Source organism: Anomaloglossus baeobatrachus, chromosome 5 (assembly GCF_048569485.1).
Source record: "Anomaloglossus baeobatrachus isolate aAnoBae1 chromosome 5, aAnoBae1.hap1, whole genome shotgun sequence".
NCBI classification, from domain to species: domain Eukaryota; kingdom Metazoa; phylum Chordata; class Amphibia; order Anura; family Aromobatidae; genus Anomaloglossus; species Anomaloglossus baeobatrachus.
The window spans coordinates 541,167,330-541,192,399 of NC_134357.1; the positions used below are offsets into that span (position 1 = coordinate 541,167,330).

Genomic DNA, 25,070 nt, shown 5'->3' on the forward strand with positions numbered 1-25,070 from the left:
ATCTAGATGCTTGGTGAGAACCTTGAACCCACCCGTAGCTGGGTGACCTGGTGTCGTCATAATGACCCAGGCTACCACAGCAATGATCGGGCCCTTGAGAAGACGTTGCAGGGGCTCCAATCAGATGAGGGAGCGAGCGCACTCCATCTCTGCCAGCCTCCTAAATGCTGCGATCGATAGCGGAATTTAGGGGGTTAAACAGCCCGAAGAAGGCAGTGCTCCAGGCTGTGAGAGCTGCAGGTTGGCTGTCATGTCAACAGAGCTCCCAGCAGCTACTGTGCGTACACAACTTCTATGCATGCTCGATCACCAGGATTTACCGGTACAACTAAGGTTGGGAAGTCCCAGTGAAATAGGGCGTACTGGTACATCCAAGGTCTTAAAGGGTTGGGGACAATTTTTTTTTGTACATAAATGCATTTGGGGGGGGTAACAAAAATTTTTTGCAATTTGGTTTCATTAACTATTTAGTCTAGTCAAGAGTGTGTCTTGGTGGGCCTTATACAGGTCTAGGCAGATCACATGAGAGCTTGCCGAGCTACTTTCAAAGCCCAATGTGAAGCACAACAGAGGTCAGGGGACAGGGCTGAAGGGACAAGTGTGTAACACCTCCTTAGCATTGTTAACATATGCTTGAATAATAGAGATCAGCAAACTGCCAAAACTTCTGCTTTTATAGATGTGGTCACAATTGCTTTTATACAAGATAATTAATAGTTTTGAATTTTACCTTTAAAATTATATCTAAAGCCTATTGTTTGTTAAAAAATGTCAAAAATTGTAAAATAAGTAATTTCAATGCTTGCTACAACTCATTTTATGTTTCCCTTTTCCCTGTTATAAATAGAGACCGCATACAAGATAATTAATAGTTAGATTAAAAGCATTGCAAATGAATTACATAACAAATAGAAATGTGTGGATCGTTTGAATGTCAAAAGTGACAACTTTTCCTCCAAAGTTTTCAAGAATCTCAAAACTAAAAAGCTTGTAAGTGCACCATTCATAAGCAGAGCTGCAAAAAGCACAAGTCGAATCTGCTGCAGATACGTGGTAAAAAAGATCTATAGCAAAACTTCTGTATGTCAATATATACTTACAGTTGCTCTCGGGGAATGCATGGGGGGGATAGGGTAGTCCCAAATCAACTATGGCTTCCCTAATATAGAAAAGTTCTCTTTCTTGATCAATAGAGGCTAAAACTGATTGAGGGCCCCTTGCTTATAACAAACAAAAACAATACTGTCAGCAAGTATGAGGATGTTGGGCATTCATTCGTGAAGAGATTGAAGAGATGAAATCGGTGGTGTTTGATAAGGGTCCATGAAGATCTGAGGTTGTGGGTTGTATTGATAACCTAGGCAGGTTAACAATGCAATTATTTTTATTTCTTCTGTCCATGGTCTTCCAGCAAGTCTGGGTAGATGGTGAAATTGAGGTGTCCTCAGTTCACAAGATCCTAAACCCATAATTGGTAGTTCCACGACTGTAGCATGTAGTGTATCCAGCTCCAGACAACAGCAATACTCATTATGCTCCTCCAGACGATGGATACCACAACCGTAGTACATTTATCCAGCTACAGCCAGCACCAACAGTCCTTAAGATAGTTCCTCAAATCCAGACAATGGATATCACAACCATAACACGTTTTTCCAGCTCCAATTTCTATCATCCATTCATGGGCACCAGGACCTGGTGGAAGGAACATATCCTCACCCCTGCACATAACAGCATCAACTCCTCACTAAACAAACATTTGGCTTATTGTTTGACCTCCTCTAGCATCAGCCCCCAGGATCGGCAGAAGTACTCATCAGAGAAGTATGTAAGTTCCAGAAACCCAGTCTCTGTAGGATTGTGTATTAGAGAAGACTCCTACAGAGAAAAGCAAAAGATTCACCACACCCCCACCACCACCAAATGCAGGACAATAAATCCCACTGAAGATGACCTGATTACATTAGAATCCATGGAGGCCAACTAGGATGACACACTGTTACAACCCCTTCCCCCTTCAAACTGTGTATCTTAAATTGACAAGCCACCAATCTCTAATAAAACACAACAATAACATAGACATAACCGGTAGAGATGATTGTGTGGCGCCCCTGAGGCTTCAGTCGCCACAGAGTACTGCACCTGATTTAAGGTGTAGTGCTTAACCCAGATCCGGAGGAGGTAGGTACTGGTTTCACCACTTACACACTCATATACACAACCAGGTTGCCCTCCCCAATGGGGGGGGACCGGGCTAGGGTAGGGTCTTAAGGCTACCTTCAAACATGGGGGGCACCACCCACTAGTAACGGGGGAGGAGCGTCCACTTAGGGGGAGTTAGGAGCCAACACAACAGTTTCAGAGAGTTCTCCAGCAGGAGAGGATAGGAACAGACGTGCCTCACCGGTGCTCTGGTGGGACACAGGACTTCACGCGGTTGCCGACGGGGAGAGCTTCATTGCTGCAGGATGCTAGGAAACATCATTCTCCAAGTTGGTTTTCCAGAATCTGCCGGAACAGGTAGGTTTCAAGCTTCCCTGGCCACAAAGAGCCCGAAAGCACAGTGCCAGACAGGGTCCAGGGCCTTGGAAAGCACCAGGACCCATTGTGGAGCCGCGGTACCTGCAAATAGGGAAAAGAGTACTACTCGAGACGGACTCGGGTCCTCAAGTAGCTTTAAGCCACGGGCATCCAACACACAAGGCACTAGGAGGAAGGGACTCACCGAGCACCACACCGGACTGACCTCTGAAGGAATTCGGGTTCGACGGAGCCCATCACGGTGGGTGACCAGAACTATTCAGACAAGCGGCTCAAAGAGTGAGTAAAGACACCTGGAACTGCAGCAATTGACTCTGGATTACCGGCGGCGCCGCCCCGTGCCTCGGCGCCAAACGCCATCACTACTCCCCTCATCATCTTCCCCGAGCCCGCTTCACCTGTGGGGAGCGATATAACCTCTGGCTGCTATTATCATCCACCCCGGAGGACAACGACAGTAGCGGCGGCTAAATCCCTGGCCGCATACCACAGGTGGCGTCACGAGATTCATCTTACTGCTACTCCCATCAACTTCCCTCCTTATTGGTGTACACCTCGGGGCACGAAGCCGGGCAGGCCACCGTGACATCCCAGATCATCACACCAGCCCGGTGACAAGTAACGCAGGTACGAGATCCCCTGTGCCTGACAATCCCCTGCGTGCTACAATTAAACCTGAGGTTCAGTGTTCATACCAAACACAGACTTTAAAAAACAAAAAACAAAATAGGGTTCAGAGTTTGGGTGATTTACATATGCAAACCACTCGGGCGGCCATCTCTGTACTCGGGTACGCTCGGTGTTCAGCTCAGTGCAAGCCACTTGCAGTTTTTTAACAAATAAAGATGCTGACCAAATACTGAATGGGTGCTCGTGGACTTAGTCGACAACAAACTGAATGTTCCCCTCCCCCACCACACATAACCCCCTGAACACTGAATGAGGACCCATCACCTAATATCTATATACCTTCTTGGCAAGAATAGGGCCGAGGACCGAGGGCAGGAAAGGGGCCGGGGACCGAGGGCAGGAAAGGGGCCGGGGACCGAGGGCAGGAAAGGGGCCGGGGACCCAGGGCAGGAAAGGGGCCGGGGACCCAGGGCAGGAAAGGGGCCGAGGACTGAGGGCAGGAAAGGGGCCCGGGGACCGAGGGCAGGAAAGGGACCGAGGACTGAGGGCAGAAAGGGGCCGAGGACCGAGGGCAGGAAAGGGGCCGGGGACCCAGGGCAGGAAAGGGGCCCGGGGACCCAGGGCAGGAAAGGGGCCCGGGGACCCAGGGCAGGAAAGGGGCCCGGGGACCCAGGGCAGGAAAGGGGCCCGGGGACCGAGGGCAGGAAAGGGGCCCGGGGACCGAGGGCAGGAAAGGGGCCGGGGACCGAGGGCAGAAAGGGGCCGAGGACCGAGGGCAGGAAAGGGGCCGGGGACCAAAGGCAGGAAAGGGGCTGAGGACCGAGGGCAGAAAGGGGCCGAGGACTGAGGGCAGATGGGTTCCATCACCTCCTGCCTCTCATAGTTGTGTCGTCTGTATCTATCGTCTGTATCCCACCCTGCCCCAGTAATGGGGAATCTCCACATACCTCCACCTCCAGGGTAGATGCTACACTGTACGGGCTCCTTCCAGGTATGACATCATTTCTGTCACGTGATAGGGGGCGTGTTCAAAATGCAGCCTGGTGTTTCCAGATGGAATAAACATTATTTTTTTTACGTCCACGTGGCCATGGAGTTGTTTATAATAGAAGCGGGGTCTGGGGGTGAGAGCTCCAGATGGGGGGAGCAGGGGGAGGGAGAAGCCTCTCCATACATAATTATAGTGAACCAACCAACCAAGCTGACCGCACCCATTATCCTAGAAGCAGCCCATACATTCTACACTCAACCATACCTCCTCCTGCAGAGCCGCACACTAGATATATGGCTGCTCTGTGCTTACAGGACCTGTGATGATGTCACATGGAGGGGAGGAGTCAGGGGTCACATGATCAGCTCCTCAGTGTATGCAGTAGTGATGGGTAAAATGCGATTTTTTGGTGAGCCGGCTCTTTTGGATCGGCTCACCAAAAAGAGTCGGCTCTTTTGGCTCCGAAAACGGCTCTTCATTTCCTATTACCTTTGGCTTTAAATTTGAAGCCCAATTCTGGTATGTTTTAACCCATGATTGTATACCTTTTAGTAAAAATCTACACGTGCCAATTTATGACATAAAACAGAATAGTTTCCAGAATAACCAGATTTTATATTATTTGCTGTAATAACTTTAACAAACACAATGTTTGATAAAAAAAAAAATGCAGAAATCAAACAAGTGCAATTCAATTCGCTCAACACTACTGGCAATTGTATGCAAAATCGGATGTGATGTGAGAGGCTGCACTGCCTTGTATAGGACTAGTTCTGTGCATGAAGTGGTCCCTCAGATTGGCACTGCTATCATGTAACAGGGGCTGCTGGGAGGTTATTCACCAGAAACAACAGAACCATTCCAAGTTGCACTAGCTAATGGTGCATTTACACAGTCGCTGCAGCCCCCGAGCCTGCGATCCAGTGATGCTCAATCCAGCATCGCGGATCATTTGTTCTCTTCCATTCAAGTGAATGGGAGAGAACAAGGGACGCACATTTACATCCGCTGTTTCTCCCTCGCTCAGCGAGGATTTACAAGCTGGCGGGAAATAACTAGAATCAGGCTAAATCCAGATGTCAGTGTTCCTTTAATAAAGTGCCTGACTGCCTGACTGCTGCCTGTCACAGATTGGAGGGGGGCGGGGCTGTGACTGCCTGACTGCTGCTTGTCACAGATTGGAGGGGGGCGGGGCTGTGAGTCAGTGCTATGTGCGGCAGCAGGAGGAGCATTCTCAGTCTCCTGGATAAGATCAGAGTGACTACTGCCGGGAGGGAGGGGCCGAGAGGGGCGGGGCAAGAGGGGAGGGGCGGGGCAAGAGGGGCCGAGAGGGGCGGGGCAAGAGGGGACTGACTGTGGAAGGGAACTGGCAAAGAGCCGTTTACATTTCAATTGGCTCCCTGCCAGGAGCCGACTCATATGATTCACTATGAAGAGCCGGCTCTTAGAGCCGGCTCGTTCAGGAGCTACCCATCACTAGTATGCAGGACTCTGCTGTGCTGGGTGTCATGGTGCTGGATGAGGGGAAGGTTCTGTGTGGGGTCAGGAGGGGTTTACAGTGTGGATGGAGCGGAGCCGTGTGTGTGTATATATATGAGGTGTACGGAGCGGAGCCGTGTGTGTACGAGGTGTACGGAGCAGAGCCGCGTGTGTACGAGGTGTACGGCGCGGAGCCGCGTGTGTACGAGGTGTACGGAGCGGAGCCGCGTGTGTACGAGGTGTAAGGAGCGGAGCCGCGTGTGTACGAGGTGTAAGGAGCGGAGCCGCGTGTGTACGAGGTGTACGGAGCGGAGCCGCGTGTGTACGAGGTGTACGGAGCGGAGCCGTGTGTGTACGAGGTGTACGGAGCAGAGCTGTGTGTGTACAATGTGAGCGGAGCCGCGTGTGTATGGGGCAGAGCCATGTGTGTATGAATTGTGTGAAGCAGAGCCGTGTGTGTACGAGGTGTACGGAGCCACAGGTGTAGGGTGTACAACGTGTGCGGAGTGGAGCCGTGTGTGTAAGCCACATGTGTGCGAAGCCCTGTGTGTAAGACGTGTACACAGCAGAGCCATCTGTGTGCAGCATGTATGGAGCAGAGCCGTGTGTACACGACGTGTGTGGAGCGGAGCAGTGTGTGCACGCAGTGTATGGAGCAGACCACTGGATTTCCCGGTTTATTAGTTCATGCTCTAGATCCAGACCCAAGTGCTGTAGAGTTGCCTGCACGGGTTCTTACGCTCGTACTGTCAGCCCTGACAAAGCCCGTTTGAGCTCTTATGCGGGCGTCACATGGTACAATCTATCGTGCGATCGCACGAGCGATCGTACCCGCCCCCGTCGTTTGTGCGTCACGGGCAATTAGTTGCCCGTGGCACACAAAATCGTTAAACCGCCGTCATATGTACTTACCTGCTGAGCGACGTCGCTGTGGGCGGCGAACATCCACTTCCTGAAGGGGGTGGGACGTTTGGCGTCACAGCGACGTCACACAGCGGCCGGCCAATAAAAGCGGAGGGGCGGAGATGAGTGGAACGTAAACATCCCGCCCACCTCCTTCCTTCCGCATAGCCGGTGGGAGCCGCGGGACGCAGGTAAGCTGTGTTCATCATTCCCGGGGTGTCACACGGAGCGATGTGTGCTGCCTCAGGAACGATGAACAACCGGCATAAAGAAAAATAAACGACTTTTTAAAAATAAACGATGTGTCAACAATACACGATTTGCAAACATTCTGCGTCGCTCGTAGGTGTTACACGGGACTACGTCGTAAACTATGCCGGATGTGCGTCACGAAAACCGTGACCCCGACGACATATCGCACGATAGATCGTCTCGTGTGATGCCCGCATTAGAGTCCATATCATTTGCAATCTATCCCTGAAAACTATGATCCTGTCAGCATGAACATCAGCACACAGGGTTAGTGATATCCAAGCCCTATCCATAGCTCAACCCCTTACTTGATTTTTTGAGGATAGAGTAGTCCTAAATCCTGACCCGGCTTACCTCCCGAAAGAAGTTTCTGGTTTTAATCGGTCAAGAGATTGTTCTTCCATCATTTTATGATAGTCCAAAAGTTCAGAAGGAGGAAGGGTGGCATTGCCTGGATGTTAGATGTTACTTTAAGGAATATGTTAGTCACTAGTGCCTGGAGAAAAGACAAGTCCCTGTTCGCATTGTTTCAAGGTAATGGGAAAGGTGCTCAAAACTTCTAAATCTGCCTTAGCTAGGTGGACCAGAGAGGCCAATTCTGTTACATACTCAGGAGTAAAGGAGGTACCCCCAGGTCTGAAAGCTCACTCCACAATGGCATCTTCCTAGGCTGATAGATTTGAGGTCACTATCAAGCAGTTCTGTAAGGTGGCCATGTGGTCTTAACCTTCCACTTTCTACAAGCACTATGGGTTGGGTTAGCCTTCACTGACCTCACCTTGGGGAGAAGGGTCCTCTAGGCTGTAGACCCCCTTCCCCCCCTAAAAATATTCTCCTGTCTCTGGAATTCTTTTTTGGTGCTGTCATAGGTAGTGGAAAAATACGAAATTACTTACCGGTGATGTGTTTTTTCTGAACCCATGACAGCACCCTTACATTCCCTCCCTGCACCTGGGTGTATTACCAGTACTTTGTCTTTTCACTCCTTTTCAAGGGGCTGTATGATATTGTGGTTTTTATGTCATAACAATGTTCCTTTACCGGAGGTCCTTTCATGCTCTGTACGAAACTGATACCGGGAGAGATACCGCCCTTTTTTATCCTGCAGGTTTCCTGTCCTTGAAGGGTGGATCCCCTCTCTGTTGGTGCTGTCATGGGTTCAGAAAAAACACATTACCGGTAAGTACGGACACAATTTCCCTTCGCCACCTTTTCTAGACTGTCTTATATGTGGAATGTAATGTGTGATTTTCTCTACTTAATGACAAATACACTGTGTGCAGAATTATTAGGCAAATGAGTATTTTGATCACATGATAATTTTTATACATGTTGTCCTACTCCAAACTGTATAGACTTGAAAGCCAACTACCAATTAAGTAAATCAGGTGATGTACATTTCTGTAATGAGGAGGTGTGTGGTGTAATGACATCAACACCCTATATAAGGTGTGCTTAATTATTAGGCAACTTCCTTTCCTTTGGAAAAAATGGGTCAGAAGAGAGATTTGACAGGCTATGAAAAGTCCAAAATTGTGAGATGTCTTGCAGAGGGATGCAGCAGTCTTGAAATTGCCAAACTTTTGAAGCGTGATCAACGAACAAGCGTTTTATGGCAAATAGCCAACAGGGTCGCAAGAAGCAAAACAGAGAACGTTTTTGGGTTGAGGATGGAGTGAAGCTCAACTCCCAGACCTACTGCCAGCTTCTTGAAGACAACTTCTTCAAGCAGTGGTACAGGAAGAAGTCGGTATCGTTCAAGAAAAACATGATTTTCATGCAGGACAATGCTCCATCACATGCATCCAACTACTCCACAGCGTGGCTGGCCAGTAAAGGTCTAAAAGATTGAAAAATAATGACATGGCCCCCTTGTTCACCTGATCTGTTCACCTATACAGAACCTGTGGTCCCTCATAAAATGTAAGATCTACAGGGAGGGAAAACAGTACACTTCTCGGAACAGTGTCTGGAGGCTGTGGTGGCTGCTGTACGCAATGTTGATCGTAAACAGATCAAGCAACTGACAGAATCGATGGATGATAGGCTGTTGAGTGTCATCATAAAGAAAGGTGGCTATATTGGTCACTAATGTTTTTGGATTTAGTTTTTGCATGTCAGAAATGTTTATTTCTAAATTTTGTGCAGTTATATTGGTTTACTTGGTGAAAATTAACAAGTGAGATGGGAATATATTTGGTTTTTATTAAGTTGCCTAATAATTCTGCACAGTAATAGTTACCTGCACAAATAGATATCCTCCTAAGATAGCCAAATCTAGAAAAAACCACCCAACTTCCAAAAATATTAAGCTTTGATATTTATGAGTCTTTTGGGTTGATTGAGAACATAGTTGTTGATCAATAATAAAAAAAAAATCTTCTAAAATGCAACTTGCCTAATAATTCTGCACACGGTGAAGAAAGATCCGATGCTTGGGTGATTAAATAACAGGTATGCCTGGGTTCAGCATCTTACTGCCTGTATGGCACTGCCGTTAGTTCATATAGCAAAATCCTTGGTTCCCTTTAAAGAGGGGGAAACTGATATATTTTTGAAAAAACAAACAAGCAGTTATAGTTTTGTTAATTAACAATTACAGTAATAAAAGACTTGTATAAAGGCTATATATAATGCTATAAATGTCACGCAAGGTATGGAGAAATACCAAGCACACGGCGAAAGGGAAGGGAAACCTTGTGTCTAGGGAGAGGGAAGCTGGTGACCCCTGATCAAACCTACTGCTGGTCCATGGCGTCCCTCACCACCCTAGATCGGCTAGGCGCGGAACCTGATACCTGACACTAGGTATCTCTAATGCTGGGCCCTAAATAGAGAACGAATGGGATGAGCTCTTCCTCAACCCCAATAAATGCTAAAGGAAGACACAAAGGGGGATACACGGGAGAAAAGCATGAACTACTTATCATTAGATGACTCAGGAAGAAGTTCAGCAGAGCTTTCAGCAAAGATACCACAGAGGAGTACAAACCACCTGTTTGCAACCTCGGCTTGAAGGAACTGAAAATATCAACAGCACAGTCTAAAGGAAGGAAGAGGTATTTAAACACCAAGAGAATACTGAAGATCAGCAGCTGAGTGGAAATTGAGCACCTGCTGGGTCCAAAAGGGAGAAAAATGAATCCAGCGGGAAAGCTAGCTATTACAATGAATAGTGACAGCATGAACAATGGAAAGTCAGAGAGCATTCTGAGTGGCCAAATGCTATGACCTTCTATGGCCAGAAAGCACATGACTGTCTGTCACACGTGACACAACCATGACATATAATGAGGGAACTGGATGGGCCTACCTCTGCTCCAGCATAAAGTAATTGGGAGGAAGAAGTAGGGACAATAAATGAAGACCAATTGTCTAAAATACTAAGATTTTATGTTCTAAAAATGCAGGGTATAGAATTTTAAAATTGTCTATTAGGCATATGATTTAACACCAGACATATTGTCAAAGATGAATAACAAAAGGGACCCTGAGTGTCCTAAGTGTCGTGACATGTGTTCAACAATTTAATCTAAATTATAGGGAATCTGTCAGCAGGATTTCACACCCCAAACCATGTATATGTATATGTAGCTCTTTCAAATTCAAGTCCAGTGACACCTCTACATGACCAGGCCATTCCTAAGTTACTGAGATATCAGCTTTTGAATTGATAAGCCAATGACTATGTCAGATCTGAAACCTCTGTCACTCCAGCTTTATTCCCTGCCCAATGCTGTCCCCTCCTGCTTGACTGACTGTTCTTTTGCCTGAAGCCATACAGCACCATATGAATCAAAATGCAGACACTCAGTTCTGACCCAAATTAAATGCCCATAGACAATGGTCAAAATTGTGCCAGCAGTCATGTGAGACTTCATCTGTCTCATGTGACGTCACTAACATGGCCTTCTTAGGCTAGTTTCACACTACCAGCATTTTGCAGGATTGCCGAATCCGGTACACTCCAGTACAGTGTAATACAGTACAATGGCATCGCGGCAACCTCCGGTCATATGCTGTCATGTGACCGGAGCATGTGACTGGAGCGTGCCCTGATGCCATTGTACAGTATTAACACTGTACTGGAGTGTGCCGGATCCGGCAATCTGGCGAAATGCCGGATGTGTGAAACTAGCCTTAAAGGGATCCTGTCACCTTCTCACCTGCAAGGTGGTCCGATATGGTAAGGTCCGATGGGTATCGCAGTTTTCCTCTATCCTTGCAATCACCATCCTCATTGCTTCGTGTTGATGACGCACCCTACATCATCCACACAGGCCGGAATTGTGCTCCTGCGCACGCACACTTTGCCCTGCTGAGGGCAGAGCAAAGTACTGCAATAGGCAGGCATGGGGAAAGGTCAAAGAACGGCTGTTCCTGTGCATTACAGTACTTCGCTCTACCGTCGGTAGGGAAGAGCAAACTGCGCGTTTGCAGGTGCGCAATGGAGGGCACTGCTGGACGCGTCATCCACACAAAGCAAGGAAGGCAGCAATGGATGGAAGAGAGGAGGCGCCATACCGAGAACACCAAGGATAGAGGAGGCGCCAGACACAAGAGCAGCGATGCACATTGGATCAGACCGCCCCACAGGTGAGAGGTTCCCTTTAATTGCACCAACAGTAAAACTTATCTGTAGAAGGTCTGCCATCCTCAGTTCCTCTCCAATGCTCCTAACTCTGATGCTACTGCCTGCATAGTCTCTTGTAGGGACTAGGGAGGGAGTCGTGATTGCACAATATCATGTGAGACAGATAAAGTCAGATTGATACCTCCTCCCTCCAGCCACATACAGTCAAATGAAAAAGTTTGGGCACCCCTATTAATGTTAACCTTTTTTTTTTTATAATTTGGGTTTTTGCAACAGCTATTTCAGTTTCATATACCTAATAACTGATGGACTGAGTAATATTTCTGGATTGAAATGAGGTTTATTGTACTAACAGAAAATGTGCAATCCGCATTTAAACAAAATTAGACCAGTGCAAAAGTATGGGCACCTCAACATAGAAGTGAATTAATATATTGAAGATCCTCCTTTTGCAAAAAGAACAGCCTTTAGTCGCTTCCTGTAGCTTTTAATGAGTTCCTGGATCCTGGATGAAGGTATATTTGACCATTCCTGTTTCCAAAACAATTCCAGTTCAGTTAAGTTTGATGGTCGCCGAGCATGGACAGCATGCTTCAAATCATCCCACAGATGTTCAATGATATTCAGGTCTGGGGACTGGGATGGCCATTCCAGAACATTGTAATTGTTCCTCTGCATGAATGCCTGAGTAGATTTGGAGTGGTGTTTTGGATCATTGTCTTGCTGAAATATTCATTCCCGGCGTAACTTCAACTTCGTCACTGATTCTTGCACATTATTGTCAAGAATCTGCTGATACTGAGTTGAATCTATGTGACCCTCAACTTTAACAAGATTCCCGATGCCGGCATTGGCCACACAGCCAAAAAGCATGATGGAACCTCCACCAAATTTTACTGTGGGTAACAAGTTTTTTTCTTGTAAAACTGTTATTTTGCCTCCATGCATAACGCCTTTTTGTATGACCAAACAACTCAATCTTTGTTTCATCAGTCCACGGGAACTTATTCCAAAATGTAACAGGCTTGTCCAAATGTGCTTTTGCATACCTCAGGCGACTGTCTATGACGTTCAAAGCTCAATGAGGTTACAAAACCAATTTAGTGCTTTAGTAAGTCAGTAAAAAGTAGTTAGGAGTGTTCAAATCAAGAAATTGATAAGGGTGCCCATACTTTTGCACCGTTCAAATTTTGTTTAAATGCGGATTGCACATTTTCTGTTAGTACAATAAACCTCATTTCAATCCAAAAATATTATTGAGTCCATCATTTATTAGATATATGAAACTGAAATAGCTGTTGCAAAAACCCAAATTGTTATAAAGAAAAAAGGTTAACATTAATAGGGGTGCCCAAACTTTTTCATATGACTGTACTATTCATAAAGCAACAGGAGAAGAGACAGCAGCATCGTGGGAAAATGTAATGCCCTGTAACTCCTCATTAAAGTGGGAAAGAAACATTTTCATCTACAATCTGACAACTGTGTAGGAGTTCACAATTATAATGATAACATTTGTGAAAGGTCTTTTGTAAAATCAAAGTCCCCTTAGACCCAATAATATGTATGTTGGGATATGCAGAAAAGACTTCGCTCCCAATGATGATGAAAAAACGACTAAAATTATCATAGAAAGTGGTTAAAAGAAAGGATAACATTTTTGTTCTAATAAAGGACGTAAATATTAATTTATAATTTAAACATTTATTATTTTAGTACCGAAAAGTTGCACTTTTTTCAGACATGGAGATTATTACAGTTACTTTTAATCCATAAAGAGGGAGGAGGAAATGGTTATTTTCTTGTGGGGGGAGTTTGCAATACTCTTGTTCATATAGTGACTATATAAATATATAACAATCTGAAATGTTCAATGCACATGGAATATTGCTTTCTATTTGCTTTTTACATGGCAGATGTCTATTAGTGACTGTATATATTTTAATTCTAAAGTAAATTCTCAATTGCTTTCCCTTTCTTGCTTACTTTTTGTTACTTTCAATATCTTATGTGTTTTCTTGTAAAGTTTGTCAAAATATATGGCTTCTCCCCTTTGCGTTTTTCTTGGTGGTAAACAAAATATGATCTTTAAGTAAATCATTTCTCAACTTCTAGGTATGAGAATGGCTTCTACCCATAAGAGAGATTAGATGTTTTGTAAGATCCCATTTGTGGGTAAAATATTTGCCGCATTCTGAACATGAATATGGTTTCTCCCCTGTGTGAGTCTTCTGGTGTCTAACAAGACATGTTTTATCTATATAACATTTTCCACATTCTAAACATGAAAAAGGCTTCTCCCCTGTATGAGTTCTCTGGTGTTTAAGAAGACCTGATTTCTGATTAAAACATTTTCCACATTCTGAACATGAGAATGGCTTTTCCCCTGTGTGAATTCTTTGGTGTACAACAAGTTTTGATTTGTGGATAAAAGGTTTCCCACATTCTGAACATGAAAATAGCTTCTCCCCTGTGTGAGTTCTCAGATGTGTGACAAGATATGTTTTCTCTGTAAAACATTTCCCACATTCTGAACATGAATATGGCTTCTCTCCTGTGTGAGTTCTCAGATGTCTAGCAAGATGTGATTTAATTACAAAACATTTCCCACATTCTGAACAGGAATATGGCTTTTCCCCTGAGTGAAATCTTTGGTGTGCAATTAGAGTTGATTTATTTATAAAATATTTCCCACATTCTGAACATAAGTATGGTTTCTCCCCTTTGTGAATTTTCTGGTGCCGAACAAGATGTGGTTTATGAACAAAACATATCCCACATTCTGAACATGGGAACGGCTTTTCCCCTGTGTGAGTTCTGTGATGGGTAACAAGATATGATTTGTATGCAAAACATTTACCACATTCTGAGCATGAATATGGCTTCTCCCTTTCATGAGCTCTCTCATGTGTAAATAGTTTTGACTTCTGGTTAAAATATTTCCCACATTCTGAAGAAGAATATCTTTTCTCCTCTGTGCGAATCTTTTCATTTGTAACAAAAAACGTTTTAAGGGAAAAGCTTTTTCCATACTCTGAACTTGAAAATGACTTCTTTGCTGTAAGAGCAGTTCCATTTTTAACGCCTCTTTTTTCACTTTTATTTTTCTTAGTAGTCTGTAATAAATCAGAAAAGAGGACCTGTTTTATAGATAGATCTTTACTGTTAATGGATGATGGTATTAATGGAATTATGACATTCGCTTCATTTATATCATGTGTATTATCAAAGTTTTCTGATTTGAAAATTGGAGATGTCCATTGTCCCTCTGATCTCCTGGTACCGCCATCTGCCAAGGATAAAAATGATTATTTTTTAATAAAATATCCTTAAAAATTTATAGTTACATAGTTACTTTGGTTGAAAAAAGACCTAGGTCCATGTAGTTCAACCTTCCTCCACCAGTTCTACATTTGGTCACTAAGTCATTTATAACCAACAATGTTGTATGTACTGAGGAAATCATCCAGCCATTTTTAAAAAACATTTCTAAAATTCTCAGAGAAATTGCAAGCTAAGTAGAAAAATTCCAAAACAGCTAAAAATCTAACAGTAGACCTTAGAGTACGAATCAGTAGAGCAGGATGTTCAACCTGTTTTGAAAAGAGAATAGAGAGTCATCCAATAAGATGTCATAATTCTAGAAAGGCAACAGCATCATTACCCTCCACCTTCTGTTAAAGGCCCATTATACAAATATTATCTTTCTAAAGAATTTGTAGTTTCCCCATACATTCTATGTACGCTTTCATTTTACTTTGCAGTTCAGAGATCTGGACAGAATGTAATGGGGAGAGTTTGAGGTGGAAGTGCATGTGGTGGACAAATTGTCACCACTTAATGGTGATATGGTGACACTACAACTCCAAAAAAGCAGCCAGTGACAGAGAAGAATCTATGACTTCTCTGCATTTATTGATTATAACTCACCTGTATAGCCATATGTAGGAATCTCCTCTTTACAGCACTCATCACTCCTCACATATGTCTCTGTAATATTAATATGGGTCAGATCTTCCCCCTGAAACAGATATTGTAAAAGTCACAGATGGAGAAGTCACATCTATGATCAGCTGTAATCCTGCCATCTCCACCACTCTCATTACACAAGTATAAAACATATAATACTGGTGGATAAAACAAGACTGAGCACAAGACCTTCACACATCATCATGACACCTTCTCTCCATCTACCTGATGATCATGTAAAAACTTGGGATCTTCTTGTTTACAGTCCTGTGGAAGAAGAGGACAGGGACATCTCTCTGGTGTTGTCCTCTTACTGGATAGAACTGGAGGAAACACATACAGGGACTGAATTCATTCTTTACATACAGATAATTATAGGCCGTGTGTATTTAGTCCTGTCTATTACCTGGTGATGTGAGGAGCTGGGGAACCTCCATTATGATGTCTTTGTACAAATCTTTGTGTCCTTCTAAATACTCCCATTCCTCCATGGAGAAATAGACGGTGACGTCCTGACACCTTATAGGAACCTGACACATACAATGATACCGTCATCCCCCGATCCCTTCATAGCTTTACTGTATAATGTCCCAGCATTCCCAGCAGTGTCACCTCTCCAGTCAGCAGCTCAATCATCTTGTAGGTGAGTTCTAGGATCTTCTGGTCATTGATGTCCTCATGTATCGGGGGGTGAGGTGAAGGCCCCGTGATTGGGCTCAGGGGTCTTCCCCATCCCTCAGACACAGGGTCCTGACAGCGATCACTAGAGGTCCTCTTCACTACTGTGTAATCCTGGTTATGGAGAGACACAGTAATAAATCTCACTACAGACATTTCCAGAGTCCTCACCTCTCCAGTTCTGTCCATCTGTTATTCCCATAGATAAGAATGATGTAATGTGACGTCATCAGAATCTCTCACCTCTCCAGTAAGCCGGAAGAGGATCTCTAGGGTGAGGTGTAATATCCTCTCCGCCATTTTGTGCTTGTCCCTATCCATTCTTGATGGGTCAATCAGGAGACTTCTCTTATACAGAAAATCTCCACTGAGAGGATCCGATATTGTAGGGACCTGAATGGGGAGAATATGAAGATGTAACATTATAAAGAATCCATGTAATAATCCGTCTCATCCGGGTGGTTAGACGTTCCATCAGCCTCTCACTAGGTGATCGCAGGACGTCGATTATTGACAGAAAAAAATAAAAAAGTTCTGGAATTTGGAGACTGATGACATAAAATCCATATTTCTTCCCAAGTACTTTGATATTATTGTGTAAAAGTCTGACAAGAAATATTCCCTGTACGTAATTGTACATTTAATATTAGAAATAATAGGGGAGCGGCTGTCTGTGTACTATAAATCCAAAGTGTTATTAAGGCTAAGTCCCCACGATCAGTATGGAGTTTTTGATGCTGCAGAATTTCTGCATCTTAGTTTACCTTAGTTTTTTCACTGCATTTTTTTTGTCGTTTTGGTGTGTCATGCTTTAACCCCTTCACGATCGAAGTCGTAACGGTATGTCCAAAATCATGAAGGGGTGATCATCACTGGCTGCTGCGGTGAGCCGATAGTGATTCCCGCACATGTCTGCTGATTTGTACAGCAGGCATGTGTGCCCCACGATCCATTCGTGCCTGTTAAGGGTGCTTTACACGCTGCGACATCCCTAACGATTGCTAGCGATGTCGCGAGCGATAGCATCCGCCACCGTCGTTCGTGCGACATGTGGTGATCGCTGCCGTAGCGAACAATATCGCTACGGCAGCGTCACACGCACATACCTGTTCAGCGACGTCGCTGTTGCTGCCAAACAATCCCTCCTTCAAGGGGGAGATGCGTTCGGCGTCACAGCGGCGTCATAAAACGGCTGCCCAATAAAAGAGGAGGGGAGAAGATGAGCGGCCGGAACATGCCGCCCACCTCCTTCCTTCCTCCTTTCCGATGGACGCAGGTAGGATGATGTTCGTCGTTCCTACGGTGTCACACACAGCGATGTGTGGGCCTGCAGGAACGACGAACAACCTGCGGAATGAAACACCAACGACATTATGATTTGGAGCGACATGTCAACGATCAACGATTTTTGCCGTTTTTGCGATCGTTGATCGTCGCTCCTAGCTGTCACACGCTGCGATGTCACTAACAACGCCGGATGTGCGTCACAAACACCGTGACCCCGACAATATATCGTTAGCGATGTCGCAGCGTGTAAAGCACCCTTTATCCTCTTAAATCGCACTGTCAAAATGTGACCGTACAACTTAAAGCGCCGAAGTGAAAAAAAGCCTTTTCCCGCCGCCATCGGAGGCCCTGTCACGTGATCATGGGGGGGGCGAGGACTGTCATGGTAGCACAGGGTCATCTCATGACTTCTGTCGCTGTCATGATGTAGTTCCTGTTACAGCTGACAGAGCACTAGCTGTAAGAAGAACGGAATATTTCTCTTGATCAGAGCGGTGCTGCTCTGATCAGGAGAAATGAATGCGCAATCAGACTGCTGATCCTTATAGCCCCCTAAAGTGACCAGTAAAATCAAAAAATAAAAAAAAAAAGTTTTACAAATTTAAAAAATAAAAAACCCTAAAAGTTCAAATCACCTCCCTTTCGCCCCATTGAAAATTAAAGGGTTAAAAAAATAAAAAAATACACACACATTTGGTATCCCCGCGTTCAGAAATGCCCAATCTATCAAAATATAAAATCAGTTAATGTGTTCGGTAAACGCCGTAGCGGCAAAAAAATTCCAAAAGCTAAAATTATTTTTTTTGGTTGCTGTAAATTTTGCGCAAAATGCAATAACAGGTGATCAAGATTATTATTATTATTATTATTATTGTTTATTTATAGAGCACCATTGATTCCATGGTGCTGTACATGAGGGGGTTACATACATGTAGCATCTGCGTAAAAATGGCACCATTAAAAACGTCAGCACGAGACGCAAAATAATAGCCATCACTGAGCCATAGATCCCGAAAAATTAGAACGCTATGAGTTGCGGAAAATGGCGTAAAAAGTGACCCTCTCTGTTTGGACAAACTTATGATTTTCTTTTAACCTCTTAGATAAAAGTAAACCTATACATGTTTGGTGTCTACGAACTCGTACTGACCTCAGGCAACATACCCACACATCAGTTTTACCATATCTTGGACATGGTAAATAATATACCCCAAAACAATCATGGAATCGCAGATTTTTTGAAAATATTCCACACTTGGATTTTTTTTGCAGTTTTCCAGTACATTATATGGTAAATCTAATGGTTTGATTTAAAAGTGCAACTCGTCACGCAAAAAAAAAAAGCCCTCATATATCGAGATTGACGGAAAAATAAAAAAGGTATGGCTCTCGGAAGAAGGGGAGCAAAAAATGGAATATTGTCATGAAGGGATTAAGTAAAGCTACAATGTTTTTGAAACTTCCTGGTATTGCCATCATTCTGTGTGGATTACATGCGTTTTTGATGCAGAGAAAGTGCACTAAAATGGCATGTGCGTTATTTCACCTGCAGATTCTACGCACGTAATGCAAATCTATGGGGGAAACCCGCATAGAAGACTCAGCGTATCTGAAAGATAAGATGACGTGCTGCAGCTTGGAACAATGGAGGTGAGTGTATACAGTGTAAGAAAGAAGCACAAGGGCAGGAGATTTCTATCAACCCCATACACTGTGCTTGGACTGTACTATGCTGCGTCATCATGGGCACCGACCCTGAGAGTTATCAGTGCATTATATAATATTAATGCCCCCAGTAATGGGGAATCTCCACATACCTCCTCCTGCAGAGCCGCACACTAGATATATGGCTGCTCTGTGCTTCCAGGACCTGTGATGATGTCACATAAAGGGGAGGAGTCAGGGGTCACATGGTCAGCTCCTCAGTGTATGCAGGACTCTGCTGTGCTGGGTGTCATGGGGCTGGATGAGGGGAGGGTTATGTGTGGGATCAGGAGGGGTTTACAATGTGGATGGAGCAGAGCCGTGTGTGTACGAGGTGTACGGAGCGGAGCCGTGTGTGTACGGAGCAGAGCCGTGTGTGTACGAGGTGTGCGGAGCGGAGCCGTGTGTGTACGAGGTGTGCGGAGCGGAGCCGTGTGTGTACGAGGTGTGCGGAGCGGAGCCGTGTGTGTACGAGGTGTACGGAGCAGAGCCGAGTGTGTACGAGGTGTACGGAGCGGAGCCGTGTGTGTATGAGGTGTTCGGAGCGGAGCCGTGTGTGTACGAGGTGTACGAAGTAGAGCCGTGTGTGTACGATGTGTGCGGAGCGGAGCCGTGTGTGTACGATGTGTGCGGAGCGGAGCCGTGTGTGTACGATGTGTGCGGAGCGGAGCCGTGTGTGTACGATGTGTGCGGAGCAGAGCCGTGTGTGTACGATGTGTGCGGAGCAGAGCCGTGTGTGTACGATGTGTGCGGAGCAGAGCCGTGTGTGTACGATGTGTGCGGAGCAGAGCCGTGTGTGTACGATGTGTGCGGAGCGGAGCCGTGTGTGTACGATGTGTGCGGAGCGGAGCCGTGTGTGTACGAGGTGTGCGGAGCGGAGCCGTGTGTGTACGATGTGTGCGGAGCAGAGCCGTGTGTGTACGATGTGTGCGGAGCAGAGCCGTGTGTGTACGATGTGTGCGGAGCAGAGCCGTGTGTGTACGAGGTGTACGGAGCAGAGCCGTGTGTGTACGAGGTGTACGGAGCGGAGCCATGTGTGTACGGGAGGTGGAGCCATGTGTTTGGAGTGGTGCCCTGTGTGTACGAGGTGTGCGGAGTCGCGTGTGTTCAAATACAGTATGAGCCCACACATAGCCTCCCTAGATACAGTGTGAGCTCTCAGAGCCCCATATAGCACCTTTATTTCAATATAATCCCCTACATAGCTCCCTATATACAATTTGAGCCCCCACATTGCTCCATATACGAGCTTGTATACAGGATGAGTCCTCCCACATCCCATGCACATATTTAATATATAAAGCTAAATGTATGTATCTACAGTGTGTGTGTGTGTGTGTGTGTGTGTGTGTGTGTGTCCGCTAAAGGAATCTACACCATCGCATTTACAATCACAAAATTTTGCACAGACACCCCATTTGACTCAGGAAACGTCATAGACTATGTTTTGAGGGGAAATCATAACCCCGCGCTTTACAGTTATTCGCCAAAAAAACCTGCCTCCATTAAAGTGAATGGAGATGGGAGCCACAATGCAGCCAGAACTTCAGAAGAAGGCGCAGCAACGCCCTTAAATGGAATGTTGGCATGTCACAATGCAGCCAGGGAAAGAGACAGACAGACAAAGATAGACACAGGAAAAGAGACAGACAGGGAAATAGGGAAAGAGATAGAGAGACTGGGAAAAAGACAGAGAGAGAGACAGACAGAGACTGGGAGAGAAACAGAGACAGTTACTATCTCGAGCAACGCCAGGTGCTACAGCTAGTTAAAAATAAAAACAAACAAAACCACATGCTCCCCTTGCTCCTGTTCCCCTGGCGCTCTTCTTCGGCTTCAGGAGCCCCATTTGCTGTCCAAGCTGGCGCAATGATGTTATAGCGCTGACTGATGATGTAATCGCATCAGCACGTTACAAAAGAGGCAATGGATGCTCCTCTGGAGTTGCGCTGCCATTCTGTATTTGCCAGCAGTAAAGCTCCAGGAAAGCTCCTTGCCTGGAGTTCTGCATTACTGATGCTGGCACACACAGCATTATGAACAGGGCAATCTAGCCATTGGCCCCCCATGGAACTTCGTGCCCCGGCTGGTTGCCCAGCTTGTCCACATTATAATTTGCCTCTAACGATGTGTACAGAGTGAAGCTGTGTATGATTTCTATATAGCAGAGTCTTGCGTATATAATGTATGAGGAGTAGAACTCAAGATAATAATGTGCAGAGCGGAGCTGTGGGAATATTTGGCATCATACACAAACATAGCGCTACTCCAAACATGTTATACGCCTAGGGTTCTGTTCCATTTTGTAAACGTACACATGTGGCTCCGCTCCATACATGTCGTACACACTCTGCTCTACTCCCTAGATGTCATACACACACAGCTCTATTTCGTACATGTCGTATACGCATGGCGCCTCTCTATACATGTTGTACATACACAGCTTCGTACACCTTGTATACACATAGCTCAACTCCACGACAAGATCAGCATCTGAAATGACTCTCACTGATGACACTGACCACAGGTCCAACCCCGTCATGACACTTCCTTTCAGAATTCCAGCATGTACTGGGATTTTCAAATGAAGTGTCTTCAGAGGGAAAATAATACGATAGAAATATTTTCCGTACAATCAGTAGGGAAAAAAAATACATTAGAAGTTATATAGTGTAATGAGGGAAGAATTTTTAATGCAAGTATATTAGAAAATAGTTTAGATTATGGCATAAATAGTAGATAGGAATTTAGAATGAATATTTCTTGACTTTGGACCAACCCTTTATTTCTGGTAACACCATTTTGGAAACGACTAGTTGTCATCCCAAGCACACCATCCAGTCTATTCCATATGGCAAAATAGCCAAAGCCAAATGCATTTGCTCAAATGACTAGAGATGAGCGAACATGTTTGATAAAGGTTAGCCAGTTTAAGATTTGGTACTAGCCTTAAGGGTGCTTTACACTCTATGACATCGCTAGCTATTGTTAGCGATGTTGCAAGCCATAGCACCCGCCGCCGTCGTATGTGCGATATGTGTTGATCGCTGCCGTAGCGAACATTATCGTTACGGCAGCGTCACACGCACATACCTTGTCAGCAACGTCGCTGTGACCGCCGAACAATCCTTCCCTCAAGGGGGAGGTGCGTTGAGCGTCATAGCGACGTCACTGCGGCATCACTAAGCGGCCGGCCAATAGAAGCGGAGGGGCGGAGATGAGCGGGACGTAACATCCCACCCACCTCCTTCCTTCCGCATTGCCAGTGGACGCAGGTAAGGAGATGTTCGTCGCTCCTCCTGTTTCACACATAGCGATGTGTGGTGCCGCAGGAACGACGAACAACATCGTACCGGCAGCAGCAACGATATTAAGGAAATGAGCGACATGTCAACGATCACTGTTTTTGAACGATTTTGCGATCGTTGCTCATTGGTGTCACACGCTGCGATGTCGGTAACTGTGCCAGATGTGCGTCACTAACGACGTGATCCTGACGATATATTGTTACCGATGTCGCAGCGTGTAAAGCACCCTTTAGCCTGTTTGGCTTGGGCTTGGCAACCAGAGCACTTTCCCCAAAAGTTGTTCGATCACCGATCGCGTTTTCCAAGAATGCTTTTCTAATAATGTTATGGTTTTGGATAGGATTGTGATGCTGTATGTCGAAAGGGGGGATGTGTTTAATGAACGGAGGTTTTTTTTTCTTAACTCTATTTGTGGATGTTCCTGCAGCCAATCACCAAGCAAACATCCACAAGGTTCAGACACAAGGGCTTGTGTCATTGGCTGCCTAAGTCACATGTCTATCTGCATATAAATTGTGGACATGTGGCGTCTGCCCATTTTGTGAATGTTAAACATTAGGGAAGGTGCTGCCACTGATGCTGCTAGACAGTTAGCTTAGCTAGGGTAGTTGAGATAGATAGGAGAGTGATAGTGTAGAATAGGGACGTGCAGTGTAGGAAAAGGTGTGTGCTACAAATCAGCATTTCATGATAGAAATAAGTTTAGCTACTAGTGAGTGTCTGCTAAAGAGTTGCCAGTGAATGATATAAATAGGTATTGCTACTTATTACTGCCTGCACCAAATTAGGAAGTGAAACACATGTCTAGGTATTGTTAGTTATTAGTGCTTGTTGTAAATTTGCTAGTGAACTAGCTAAATAGGTCTTGGCATTATTGAGTGCCTGCTCCAAACTACACACTGAACCACATTTCTAGTTATTGGTACTTTTTAATGCCTTCACAATATTAGCATCTCAGGCAAGAAATAAAGAATATATTTTTTGTGTCAGGTGTCTGACAGGTGTGGGCATAGGGTTGCGAAGCATCTGTTTGAAAGGGTACATCAACCATGAGTGGTAAATCACGACGAGGTTGTGGTGGAAGGCTTAATAGGTGGGGTGTTCGAGGTGTACGTGTGGGACGTTCTAATGTTACTCAAAGCTTTAGTGAGCAAACACCGGCTGATACTATCCCAAGAGAAATGAGAACAACTTCCAATACTAGACAGCCTACTCCACTAAATTTCTTTGGCAGCTGCACATCGCCTGAACTTCAAAATGAGGGTCATAACCAGCATGTGGTAGAATGGTTGGCAAGCGCTGTATCAAGTATCCTCTCCTCCTCTTCCTGCACCTCAATATCACACACAGTTTATTCCTCAGAGGTGTCACCCCAATTACACTTTTTTCCCCCGCATCACAAATCTCCAACCGGCAAACTAACTGAGGGGAACCACACATGGGTGAGTCTGCGGAGCTGTTCACACATTCTATCCCATGGGCATCAGAGGTCTGCTCCAAAGATTCCCAGACTCAAGAGGAGGAAAGCATCTGTACCCATGCCCAAAATCTTTGTGAGTTGGATCCTGGCCCAAACGAAGAAGGGTCCAAGCAGGATACCTACCCTTGTCAACTGACGTTAACCCCCGGGGTAGAGGTGATGATGATGAGACTCAGATACCTGAGGTGCACATGTACTGTTATGGGATGTCAGGTCAGGAAGAGGAGGAGTGGAACATTGAGCCTGATGATAAAGTTGTAGATGCCACTTGATGTGAACCCAGAGGCACACAGCTGTGTAACTCAGCAGATGAGGAGGAGGTTACATTGGTGATTCCCACACAAGCACCTTGTGATGCAACCATGAGAAGAACTGCATTCTCAGCCCCAACTCTGGCTGTGGCCAGCAGTGGTTGCTGGTCTGCAGTTCGCAGGAAGGGTTGCCTAGCCTTGGTCTTTTTTGAGACCGCCAAGGATGACCCAACTTTCGTTATCTGCCAACATTATAAATGACTCAGAGACAAAAATTCAAATAATTTGACTGCTACATCCATGAAACTGTACATGTGCAACCAACATGCATTACTGTGGGAATCTTACTGTGCTAAAATGCGGACTACTGGACCTACCCAACCACCGGCTGCTAAATCAACTGCATTTGCTGCTGCTTCTTCCTCCTCTTGCATCACCATCAAAACTAGTCTCACACAGGTCTCCGTCTGCAGAACCTCCACTTGTTTACCCGCTACGCTACAGGGGTGAGAGAGATCCCATCAGCTGTTACAGAAGTGACCATGCCTGGTGTTTTGACCCATGTGAGACACTGAGGCCACATCCTGTGTGTTGCATGGACAATACCTCCCTGATGTGCAAAGACACTATGGGGGGGAATTAATGCCCCTGTCCTGCTGACTGCCTGAAAGGTTTTTAAATCTCAAGACTCTGAGATGGGTCTCCAAGTTGTGTTTTGTCTGTAGTAACTGGGTACTGGGAGCAAGAGGCTTATGCCTGTCTGTCATCTTACTGTCTCTGGTGAAGGTAGAAATGTTGTTTCGGGCCTTGTTACAGGGCTGGTCCCATGCATCAATGTTGCAGCGTTGCACTATTTTTAGTCTCTACTAATTGCCACTTTCCTGTTGTCGGACCTTAATTTTTGGAAATGTGGAGACTCCAAGTAAGGTCTCCAAATTGAATCTTGTCTGTACAGGCAGGTGTGTAGGAACAACAGGCCTAATCCTGTCAGTCAAGCGCCTCT

General features: G+C 45.3%; 1 protein-coding gene across 1 annotated transcript in view; it reads right to left on the reverse strand.

The window, feature by feature from the left end:
- LOC142312942 (uncharacterized) overlaps positions 1–24,501 on the reverse strand; it is a 50,677-nt gene extending 26,176 nt beyond the window's left edge. Inside the window, exons 1-7 of the mRNA XM_075351930.1 lie at positions 24,445–24,501; positions 16,281–16,430; positions 15,972–16,151; positions 15,766–15,889; positions 15,585–15,682; positions 15,321–15,411; positions 13,505–14,679 (exon numbers count right to left, since the gene is read on the reverse strand). Of these exons, the coding sequence (XP_075208045.1) occupies positions 13,505–14,679; positions 15,321–15,411; positions 15,585–15,682; positions 15,766–15,889; positions 15,972–16,151; positions 16,281–16,430; positions 24,445–24,501 (1,875 nt within the window). The remainder of the gene's footprint in view (positions 1–13,504; positions 14,680–15,320; positions 15,412–15,584; positions 15,683–15,765; positions 15,890–15,971; positions 16,152–16,280; positions 16,431–24,444) is intronic.
- Between the last annotated feature and the right edge of the window lie 569 nt (positions 24,502–25,070).